We start from the raw sequence: 12,663 nt of genomic DNA, 5'->3' as shown, positions 1-12,663 counted from the left end.
AAAAAAAAAAAAAAAAAAAAATCCAACTGTGGATTGCATCTGTGAGTAAAATTCAGGACCTCACCAGTGGGTTCTCTCCATGTGTGTGAATGAGTTCTTACTGTTGGCTGAGTGTGCATGTGAGAGTCACAATCTCTACTTTGTGCTGAGTTATGTAATGACATTCTCTTTACCACCCTTGGGGCATTATACATTATAAGTGAATGAGATAATCCTCTGTGATGTTTATACAAGTAGAAAACCCAAAACCTTACCTGTTGACCTAAGCCTAGGTACAAGCGTCAACATATCTTCTATTGGCTGGGTTCACTGTGCAAGTGAGTTGGGTTCAGGAATTTGTTACCATCCAACCAGGCTGGATCCACATATGACGGTCACAATTTCAATGGTGGAATAGGCTCATGTGTAAGATTTAGAACCTTACTATAGGCTCCGCCTATGTATGAGCATGGCAATTCAAACTGTTGGCTAGGTGTGTATAGGAGAGTCACCATCTCAACTGGGAACTGGGCCCTGTAATGATGCTCTGTATTTCCCAAGAGATTTATGCAACATACAAGAGTGTCATAATCTTCTGTTACCTTCCTACAGTTAAAGAGCCCAGACCCCAAAGTCTAGCTACCAGAGTCAACATCTTTCTTACTAGCTGGGTCCAGGCATGAGAGCCATCACCATCCCTGTGAGCTGAATCCAGAATGAGTCACCATCTCACTTCTGGTAAGACATACACATGACAGTCCCAATTCTAACTCTTGGCTATGTTCATATATGAGATTTAGGACCTCAACAGTGGTCTTTGTTCATGTGTAATAGTGACAATAGTAACTTTTGGCTGGGTTTGCATACAAGAGTAAAAATCTCATCTGTGTGCTGGGCTGAGTTATATGTCACAATCTTACCTTTGGGAAAGGCTGAGAAATAAGAGTAACATTACCTTGATTCTTCACCCGGAGTATGTCTCAATCCCCTCTAAGGGCAAGGCCCAGGCAGAAGAGTCACATAAGTTGTGTTCAGGGCCCAGTGACATATCATAATAATTCCTCTAGACAGAGCCCAGTCAGGAAAGTCATGATATTTGGGTGCCGGGCCAAGAGATGCGTCACAGGGGCCTAAAGAATCTTTTTATAGGCATGTCTTGGGCAGCAGAGAAGAGGCACATTATGTAGAAAATTAGTTCAGAGATAGGTCACAATGTCCCCTTTGGGTGACATGCAGGCAGGTGAGGAGGGTCACATCATCTAGATAATGGACCCCGCAATATGTCACAATGCCCCCTGATGGAAAGGCAAATAAAAGAAAGTCATATAACCAAGGTGAGTAAACCAGAGATTTCACAATGCATGCTGTAATTTCACAATGCATCCTCTTTCCTCATGGAAAAGAGGAGCATCATATAACCCAGGGGCTACACCAGATACATGTCACAATCACCTCAGTGGGCAGGGCCTAGACATGAGAGGAGAGTCACATCACACAAACGGTAAGCCAAGTGATATGCTGCAACTCCCACTGTGGATGGGTCCAAGAAAAAAAGAAAAAAAGTCACACCATCTACATGTTGGGGCCACAGACATATATCAATGTTTCCTGTAAGTATTGCCCAGGCAGAAGAGGCAAGTCAAGTCACTTGGGTGCAGAACTGAGCGATATGTCACAATGTCTTCTATAGGCAAAGCCCAGGTGAAAAAGGGGGGTCACATAAAATAGTTGATAGGCCCAGAGATATGTCACAATTCCCCTGTAAGCAGAGTCCAGGCATGAAGACTCAAACCACTTTTGTACTGAGCCTAGCAATATGTCACAATGACTTTTGAGAGCAGGATCAAATCAAGACAAGAATGTCACTTTATCTGGCCTAACGATATGTCACTATCGTTTATGTGAGCAGACCATAGGAAAAAGCGACAAGTCACATCAGCTGGGTGCTGAGCCCAGAGGCACATCTCAATCCCCCCATTAACAGAAATCATGCAGAAGAGAGTCAAAACACATGGGTATGCCCGGGCATGGTGACTCATGCCTGTAATCCCAGCACTTTGGACGGCTGAGGTGGGTGGATCGCTTAAGGTCAGGAGTTTGAAAAGAGCCCAGCCAACATGGTGAAACCATGTCTTTACTAAAAATACAAAAATTAGCTGGCCGTGATGGTGGGTGCCTGTAATCCCAGCTACTTGGAGGCTGAGGTATGAGAATTGCTTGAACCTGGGAGGTAGAGGTTGCAGTGAGCTGAGATTGTGTCACTGCACTCCAGCCTGGGTGATAGAGCGAGACTCTGTCTCAAAACACATATCCACACACAAATAATGGACACAGAAATATTTCATAATGCCCCTGTAGGAAGGGCCCAGACAGAAGAGTAAAATCTCCTGGGTGCTGGACTGTTCAGTAAGTCAAAATAGGCAGTGTGGGCAGGCCACAGGCAAAAATCACATAACCTGAGTGCAGGGCCTATAAATACATCACAATATCCTCTATGAGCAGAGCCAAGACAGAATAGATCACATCAGCTAAGTACTGGGCAAAATGACATGTTATAATCTCTACTAGAGGGTAGACCCAGGAAAGAATCATATCATTCAGATTCTGGGCAGAGGCTTACATCAGAATCACACCTACAGGAAGGTCCAGGGATGATTCAGCAGTCTCACACATGTCCCAGTTGTAGGTTTGGTCTGAGTACATGAGCCACAATCTCAAAAATAAATTGGATCTGTACAAAAGAGACTTAATTCCTTCTGAAAGCTGCTTTCCCTTAGTGCAGTCACAGCCTCACAGCTGTGGGGAATCTTGGTCTGAGATTCACCAATCCCCCTATGGACCAGATCCATGTATGAGAGTTAATTATCCAACTTTCCACTGCTCCAGGTGGGAGATTCAGAGCCTCACAAGTGGGCTGTGTCTATGTAAAAGGATGACAATCTTTACTATTGGCCACCTGTCCAAAGGAGTGTCACAATGTCACCTGTGTGCTGGGCTCTGTGAGGACAGTCTCTCTACCATTCAAGGGCTGTGTATACTATGTAAGAGAGTCAACATCTGTTCTGGGACCTTCATGGCGGTATGCACCCATGATTGTATGTGAGGCCCTAAGTCCACATATGAGAGTCAACATCTCTCCTATTGGCTGAATCCAGATGGGAGAGTCCTGACCTCTATATGAACTGTGTTTATGAATGAGTCACCATCCCAACTGTGACCAGGTGTTCACATATGACAGTCAGAATTTTAACTGCAGACTATGTCTGCCTGTGAGTTCAGCGTTTCACCAGTAGGCTCTTTTAGATGTGAGGGAGACAATCCCAACAGTTGGCTGGGTGTGTGTATGAGAAACAGAATCTTGCTTGTTTTGTGGGCCCTGAGATGACATCCTCTGTACCACTGGAGGGCTTGATATAAGATACAAGGAAGTTACAGTTTCCTATGACTTTCATACAAAGAGGAGATGCAGGACCTTACCCATTTCACGAAGCCTAGCTATGAAAGTATCTCTTATATTGACAGGTTTGAGGAAAGAGGGTCAACATCTTACCTGTGAGATGGGCAAGGATATATGTCATAATCATGCCTGTGGGTAGAGAGTGAGCAGGAGAGTCATCTCATCTGGGAGCCAGACAAGGCATATGTCAAAATCTTCCTTGAGGACAAAGACCATGTAGAAGAGTCACATTACCTGGGTGTTCAGTTACGGATATCTTACAATCCCTTCCTGAAAGCAGGGCACAGGATGCATAGTCACATCACCTGGGTGCTGGGCCCAGTGATATGTCACAATGCTCCCTGCGGGCAATACCCAGGCAGGAAAGACACATCATCTCAACGGTGGGCCCAGCATTGTGTCCCAGTCTTTCCTGTGGGCAGAATGCTGGCAGAAAAGGAAACTCACATATCCAAGGTGATGTAGTCAGGGATATGTCACATATCCTAGGTGATGGATTCAGGGATATGTAGAAAGGCTTTCTGTTGGCAGGGACAAGGCAGGATGGTTAAATCTTATTGATTTAGGAATCAGCCATATGTCTTAATACCCCATATATGCAAGGGCCAGAAAAATAAGAAAGTCACATTACCTAGGTGCTAGATCAAGGGACATGCCCCTGTACCCTTTTTTGTCAGGACACAGGCAGAAGTGAGTCACAACATATGAGTGATGAACAAAAAGATATCATAATACCCCTGTAGGCGGGGCCTAGGTAGAAGAGTTACATCACGTAGGTTTTGATCCCAGCCATGTATCACAACATAGAATATACGCAGAGCCCAGGCAGAAGAGGAGAGTCCCAACACCTAGATTCTTGGCTCTGTGATACATCACAATTCCATCTTGGGCAGAGCCCAAGCAGTAGAAGACAGTCACATCGTCATTTAGGTGCTAGGTCCAGCAATATGTCACAATACCCCCTAAGAAAAGGGCCTATGCAGAAAAATCTCCTCACCTGGGCAATGACACACAGGTATATCCCAATGCTTTCTGTGTTAGGGCTCAGGAATAAGAAAGTCACAAAACCTGTGGGATAGACCAAGTCATATTTCACAATAACCCTAGTGAGCATCAATGAGGCATGAGTGGAGAGTCATATGATATAGGTGCTGAGCTGAGTGATATATCACAATGCCTCCTGTGAGCAGGGACCAGGCAGGAGAAAGAAGTCAAATCACCTGGGTGATGGGTGCAGAGAGATGTCACAACATTCCAGGCAAGAGTAATATCATCTTGGTATTGGATTCAGCAATATGTCACAATACCCCATGTGGGGATGACACAAGCAGGAAAGTCACAAAAACTGGGTGTGAGAACTGGCAATATATCAATTTCCACTGTGGACACACTCAAAAAAGAAAAGGACACTCACATTATCTAGGTTATGGGCCCAGAGATATAGTCCAATTTCCCACTGGCAGGGACCAGGCAGAAGTTTCACATCACCTTTGCACTAGGCAATGTGCTGGGTCACATCACTTAGGTGATAAACAGCAACACATCACTCTTTCTTTCTAAACACAGCCCAGGCAAAAAAGGAGCATCACATTTCCTAGGTGTAGGCCCAGATGTATGTCACTATATCTGTTATAGGCAAAGATGTGGTGAGGGGAGAAAGTCCAATCAAATAGTTGATGAACCCAAAGATATGTCACAATGCACTATGTGGGCAGGGTCCAAACACAAAACACACTTCACCTTGGTGCTGGTAACAGCAGTGTGTCACAATGCCTTCTGAGGACAGTGCCAAGGCAAAAGAGTAACATCACCATGGTTTTGGGCCCAGCTTTATGTCACAATCTCCCCTGTGAGCAAAACCTCAGAAGACAAGAGAAGTCACATCAGCTCAGTAATGAACAAAGTTATATGTTTTATTCTCCCCTAAGACCTAAGACCAGGCAAATAAAGATAGTCATATCACTTGGGTGACAGGTCTGAGATATGAAACAATTTTCTGCATAGGCAGGGCTTAGGCAGGAGAGTTAAATCAAATGGGCATAGGACCCACTGGTATATTACAATGCCTCCTGTGGGCAGCATCAAGGCACCAGAGGAGACACATGACCTGTGTGCAAGGTCCAGTGATGTCAAAATGCCCCCTCTGCTCAGTGCCGTTATATGTTACAATCTCATGTGTGACCTGTGTCCAGGCAGTAGAGTCGAACCACTCAGGTGCTGGACTGGAGCATATGTAGCAATAACACCTACAGAAGGTCCAGGGTTGAGATTAACAATCTCACACATGTCCCCATTCTGGGCATGAGTCAACTTCCGTATGGTAGTTCTAAGTACACAAGTCACAATCTCAGTGGTCAACAGGATCTCAGTTTGAGACCCCCATTCGTTTTGTGAATTGTGTTTTGTAAGTAAAGTCACAGCCTCATGGGTTTGCTGAATCTTAATTTGAGTGTCATGAACCCACTGTGGAACTGATTCACGTATGAGAGTCAAGTTTGCAACTTTTAGCCACCTCAGGGTGTGAGATTCAGAACCTCAACAGTGAGCTGTGTTCATGTGAAACAATGACAATCTTTACTCTCGCCTGGGTGTGCATATGAGAGTTACAATCTCACTTGTGTGCAGGGCCCTGCTAGAACAATCTCCGTACCACTCGGTGGCTTTATACAATACACGAGAGTCAAAATTTGCTCTGAAATTTTCATGTTAGAGGGACCTTTGATTGTACCTGTGGCCCTAAGCCCAGGTGTGAAAGTCAACATCTTATTGATCGTGTCCAGATAGGAGAGTTTTCATCTGCCTAAAAGCTGTGTTTAAACATGAGTAACCATTCCATTTGTGGCTTGATGTTGAGGTATGACTGTCACAATTTAAGCTGTAGACTGCATTTGCATGAGAGATTCAAAACATCACCTGTAGGCTCTGTCAATGTGAGAGGGTGGGTGAGAGTAGTAACTTTCTATAAGCTTCTTAGAAAGAGGAGACACAGGGCCTTACTCATTTTTGTAAGCCTAAATATGAGAGTCTCTCTTCTGTTGGCTGGTTCAACACACAAGATATGCTAGTCATTATTGTACCTGTGAGCTGAACCAAGGTATATGTCACAATGCCACCTCTCAGTAGGAACAAGCAGGAGAGACACAGCACCTAGGCACTAGGCCATGGATATGTCACAGTCTGTTATGAAAGCAGAGACCAGGTTGAAGGGTCACATCATTAGCATGCTTAGCCAAGAATATTTAAAAATCTCCTCCTGAAAGCAATACAACAGGAACAAAGTCAGCTCACCTGGGTGTTGGGCCCAGCAGTATGTCACAATGCTCTCTGTGGGACAATCCAAGGCAGGAGAGACACATCAACAGGTTGCTGGGTGCAGAAATATGTCACAATTTTTCTTGTTGGCAAAGTTCAGGCAGAAAATGTATCACAACTCTGAGGTGATGGATGCAGACATATGTCACAGGCTCGCTGCAGGCAGGGCTCAGGCAGGAGCCTCACATCCCTAGGTTCTGGGCCTGTGATGATCATAACTGAATATGGCCACAGTTCCCATGGTGACTCATTGATGGACTCAGATCACAGGAACGGTGATAACTCTCATACCTGGATCCAGCCAATAAGAGAGATGTTCAATCTCGTTCCTGATTCTAGGGAATGAGTAAGATTGTGAATCCATACAGGCATGAAGGTCTCAGAGCAGATAGTGACTCTCAGGTGTACATTTTAAAGCCCTTTAGCTGCACAGTGTGTCATGATAGGGCCCAACACAGCAATGAGACTGTGACTCTTGTATCCTCACCCAGCTGAAAATAAGAATTGTCACGCTCCCACTTGAATACAGCACACTAAATCTCATAGCTACAGGCAGTCAAAATTTGGAATTGTGTCTCAGACAAGAATCCAGTCCATATAAGGATTAATATAAAAACTATACAGACCAGGCATGGTGGCACACAGCTGTAATCCCAGCAGTTTGGGGGGCTGAGGTGGATGAATCACAAGGTCAAGAATTCGAGACCGTCCTGGCCAAAATGGTGAAACCGCATCTCTACTAAAAATACAAAAATTAGGCTGGGCGTAGTGGCTCACGCCTGTAATCTAAGCACTTTGGAGGCCAAGGTGGGCGAATCACCTGAGGTCGGGAGTTCAAGACCAGCCTGACCAACATGGTGAAACCCTGTCTTTAAATTAAAAAATAGCCGGGCGCGGTGGCTCACGCCTGTAATCCCAGCACTTTGGGAGGCCGAGGCAGGTGGATCACAAGGTCAAGAGATCGAGACCATCCTGGTCAACATGGTGAAACCCCGTCTCTACTAAAAATACAAAAAATCAGCTGGGCATGGTGGCACGTGCCTGTAATCCCAGCTACTTAGGAGGCTGAGGCAGGAGAATTGCCTGAACCCAGGAGGCGGAGGCTGCGGTGAGCCAAGATCGCGCCATTGCACTCCAGCCTAGGTAACGAGAGCGAAACTCTGTCCCCAAAAAAAAAAAAATTAAAAAATTAAAAATAAAATTTAAAAAACCCAACTATTAAAAATGAGAAAAAGGCTTACATATTTTTCAAAAAAAGACATACATGTGGCCAATAGATCATTCAAAAAATGGTCACTGTCTATTATCAGGGAAAGGGAAGCAAAAAAAAAAAATAGGCGATATCACTTCTGTTAGAATGACACTAATTAAGAAGAAACAAGTGTTGGTTGAAATGTGAATTTAAAAAATTGCTTGCACACTATTGGTTTGAGTGTATATTGATTTTATTTATGCTTGTATAAATTTTATAATGACCATAAAAATGTTGTAGTCAATAACAATTTAATTGTACATTTTAGAATAACTAAGACTGCAGAATTGAATTTTTTGTAATGAAAAACATAAAAGCCAGAGGTTATAAGTACTTTCTTTACCCTAATGTGATTACTACAAATTGTACAGTATAATTGTATACTATAAATTATATAATTGTATACTATAATTTTATAGTATACAATTTATAGCATACTATAAATGTATACTATAAATTGTATAACTATCAAAATATACCATATATGGCATAAATAGATACACATATTATGTACACACAAAAACTGAGAAAAATAAATTTAAATGTAAAAGAAAAAAATTAACCTACAGGAACCATATTTAACTTCTTTGCCACTGGCAAAGAATACTAGAGACGTTAAAATGTAGTTTTATCACATAAAAGTACAATTACTAAAATGACATACTAATTAATTTTGATTCAATTTTAAATATAATTAAGGATGATTCTTTTCTTATAATAATGCATTAGATTACTTGGTGTTGAGTGCAGTGGCTCACACTTGTAAACCCAGCACTTTGGGAGGCTGAGGTGGGTAGATCACTTGAGGTCAGGAGATCAAGACCAACATGATGAAACCTTGTCTTACGAAAATACAAAAATTAGCTGGACATGGTAGTAGGCACCTGTAATCTCAGCTATTGGGAGGCTGAGACAGGAGAATGACTTGAACTTGGAAAAAGGAGCTTGCAAGATCATGCCACTGTAATCCAGCCTGGGCAACAGAATGAGATTCCCTCTCAAAAACAAAACACACAAAGGAATATTACTCAGAATGGCTACCTCATACATCACCCAATTCTATAAGTTAACCACAAAGAGGCTTTCTACTTAGCTTTTCTTTTCTTTTTTTTTTTGGATCACCTGAGGTCAGGAGTTCCAGACCAGCCTGACCAACACGGTGAAACCCTCTACTTAGCTTTTCATCTTGCATCTTACATTCTTTTTTTCTTTACAAACAGCTCTGGGCATGGACCATCTTACATTTTAATGTCCATACTTGCCCATAAGAGATGTCCTAAACAATAACCACCTAATAAAAAGAGTCTCCCAAATCTTTGGTGCAGCAAGAATTGATCACATGCTTTTATATGTGAATACAATAGAAATGAAGAAATAGCATGAAGTAATTGAAACTTGAATTCCATCATTTTTCAGTTTCCAAACTATCTATCTATCTATATATATATTTTTTGTTGTTGTTGTTGTTTTTCCTTGAGACACAGTCTTGCTCTGTCACCCAGGCTGCAGTGCAGTGGCAAAATTTCAGCTTACTGCAGCCTCCACCTCACAGGTTCAAGTGATTATCATGTCTCAGCCTCCCAAGTACCTGGAACTACATGTGTGCACCACCAAGCCCAGGTAATTTTTGTATTACTTTTTAGTAGAGGTGGGGTTTTACCATGTTGGCCACATTGGTCTTTCACTCTTGACCTCAAGTGATCTGCCCACCTCAGCATCCTAAAGTGTTGGCCTTATAGATGTGAGCCACTGTGTCTGGCCAAAAAAAAATGTATATTTCCAAAAAAGAAAAATAAGTATACTAAATATAACTCTTCAAAGATTTTTTTTTTTTCAGACGGACTCTCTGTCACCCAAGCTGGAATGCAGTGGCATGACCTTGGCTCACTGCAACCTCTGCCTCCTGGGTTCAAGCAATTCTCCTTTCTCAGCCTCCTGAGCAGCTGGGATTACAGGCACCTGCCGCCACACCCAACTAATTTTTGTAGTCTTTAGTAGAGGTACATTTTCACCATCTTGGCCAGGCTGGTCTTGAATTTCTGACCTTGAGATCCACATGCCTTGGCCACCCAAAGTGTTGGAATTACAGGTGTGAGCCTCGGAGCCCGACCAAGATCTAGTTCTTTTAAAGTTATATACAAATAGGTTTTCTACCAACTTTATTTTTGGATTTTTTACTATACTCAGCAATTCGATTTAGTGTAATGTCTAACGTTTGAGAGACAGATATTTCTACTGTGAATTCCCTGATACTTACATGAACTTAATATTGGATTAATTTTTTTAATATTTACTATATCCACAAAAATATATTTTAGTATAAACTCTCTGGTGTTTTATAATCTGTAGTTTTTGAAAAAATATTTTTCCAAATTATATAAATTCCCTGATGTTAAACAAAGTTGGAACAACTGCCTCAGGGGTTTCCTTTAGTACCAAATGTCAACAATAAAATCTGTGATACAAGTAAAAGTACCACAACCCTCTGTATATTTGTAGTGTTTGTCTTCGGAATAAACATTCTTCTGAACCTTAAGGGCTTATATTTCTGAAAGATCTTTTGAGACTAATTGTATTTTTAATGCTTTTATTTAGCATAAACTCTCTGATGTTGAATGTGGGCAGATATTGACTTTCACACTTCCTTTTTTTTTTTTTTTTTTTTTTTTTTTTTTTTTTTTTTTTTGACAGAGTCTCTACCTGTAGTCCAAGCTGGAGTGCAGTAGTACAACCTTGTCCAAGTGCAAGCTGTGCCTCCTAGATTCAAGCAATTCTCCTGTCTTGGCCTTCAGAGTAGCTGGGATTACAGATGCCTGCCACCATGCCTGGCTAATTTATTTGCATTCTTAGTAAAGATGGGTTTTCGCCATGTTGGCCAGGTTGGTTTTGAACTCCTGACCTCAAGTGATCTGTCCATTTCAGCCTCCCAAAGTGCTCAGATTTCAGGCATGAGCCACCACCATGCACAGCCTACACTTTCTTTATATTTGAACCTTTGTTCTCAAGTATAAATGCTTTCCTGTGCAATAAGGTGTAAGCATTGGTTAAATATTTTGCCACATTGTTCACACTAGTAGTTTTCTCCAGTCAATCAAGTGTGACAGCCATTTAAAAGCTTTATCACATTCTTCACATTTCTAGGATTTCTCATCAATATGATTTCTTTTATACTTAGAAAAGTTTGAGGTGTTGCCAAAAGCATTGTCACATCTTTCAGGTTTGTAGAGTTTCTCTAGTATAAATCATCTTATGTCTGTTAAGAATTGAGGATCTGTTGGAGGCTTTCCGACATTCTTCACATGTGTAGGGTTTCTTTCCAGTACGAGTTGTCTTATATGTAGCAAACCTCAAGGACTACTTAAAGGCTTTGACACATTCCACACACTTTAAGGATTCCCTCCAGCATGAATTACCTTATGTTTAGTAAGAATTGAGGAACAGTTAAAATGTTTGCCACCTTCTTCACATTTCTAGGGTTTTCCCTCCAATATGAATTCTTTTATGATGAGTAAGGGTTGATGACCAGTTAAAGGCTTTGCCACATTCTTTACATTTGTAGGGTTCCTCTTCAGTATGAATTACCTTATGTCTAGTAAGAAGTGAGGACTTTTTAAAGACTTTGCCACATTCTTTACATTTGGAGGGGTTTATGATTTCTCTTATGTTCACTAAGGCTTGAGGGCCAGGTGAAGGCTTTGCCACATTTTTCACATTTGTAGGGTTTCTCTCCAGCATGAATTATCTTACATTTAGTAAAAATTGAGAATTGATTAAAAGCTTTGCCACATTCTTCACATTTGTAGGATTTCTCTCCAGTAGGAATTCTCTTATGCATAGTAAGGGTTGAGGACCGGTTAAAAGTTTTGCCACATTCTTCACATTTGTAGGGTCTCTCTTCAGTGTGAATTACCTTATGTCTAGTAAGAAGTGAGGACTCTTTAAAGGCTTTGCCACATTCTTCACATCTGTAGCGGTACTCTCCAGTATGATTTCTCTTATGTTCACTAAGGCTTGAGGCCCAGGAGAAAACTTTGCCACATTCTTCACATTTGTGGTGTTTCTCTCCAGTATGAATTGCCTTGTGTGTAGTAAGGCTTGAGAACTGGTTAAAGGCTTTGCCACATTCTTCACATTTGTAGGGTTTCTCTCCAGCATGAATTAGTTTCTGTTTAGTAAAAATTCCAAATCGATTAAGAGCTTTGCCACATTCTTCACATTTGTACGGTTTCTCTCCAGCATAAATTCTCTTATGTTCAGTAAGTCTTGAGGACCAGTTGAAGGCTTTGCCACATTCTTCACGTTTGTAGGCTTTCTTTCCAGTATGAATTCTCTTATGATAAGTAAGCGTTGAACAATTAAAGGTTTTGCCACATTCTTCACATTTGAAGAAATTCTCTCTAATATAAATTCTTTTATGTTGAGATAGGTGTGAAAGCATGCAAAATGATCTGTCATATTCTTTACATTTCAAAAGTTTCTTTCCAGTATGCCCTATCTTATGTCTGTTTGAACTTGAAAATTTATGGAAGACTTTGGCATATTTATCACATTGAAATACTTTGCTCTGTGCAGTTGTCAAACTCTGGTTATGATTATTATAACCTTTTTTGTGAACTTTAGACTCATCCACATTGGTGCAACAAATTTTTTTTTTTTTTTTTTT

At 41.5% G+C, this 12,663-nt stretch overlaps 1 protein-coding gene across 1 annotated transcript; it reads right to left on the bottom strand.

Annotated features, from left to right (window-relative positions):
• Positions 1-10,914: 10,914 nt before the first annotated feature.
• On the bottom strand, positions 10,915-12,581 carry LOC108297635 (zinc finger protein 92-like). The gene is made up of 2 exons (XM_017520298.2): positions 12,113-12,581; positions 10,915-12,028 (listed from the first exon to the last, which is right to left on the bottom strand). The coding sequence occupies exons 1-2, from the start codon at positions 12,436-12,438 to the stop codon at positions 11,632-11,634; spliced, it is 723 nt and encodes a 240-aa protein (XP_017375787.1). The 5' UTR covers positions 12,439-12,581; the 3' UTR covers positions 10,915-11,631.
• Positions 12,582-12,663: the final 82 nt, after the last annotated feature.

Source organism: Cebus imitator, unplaced genomic scaffold (assembly GCF_001604975.1).
Source record: "Cebus imitator isolate Cc_AM_T3 unplaced genomic scaffold, Cebus_imitator-1.0 Scaffold823, whole genome shotgun sequence".
NCBI classification, from domain to species: domain Eukaryota; kingdom Metazoa; phylum Chordata; class Mammalia; order Primates; family Cebidae; genus Cebus; species Cebus imitator.
This window is presented reverse-complemented; position numbering and strand designations above follow the sequence as displayed.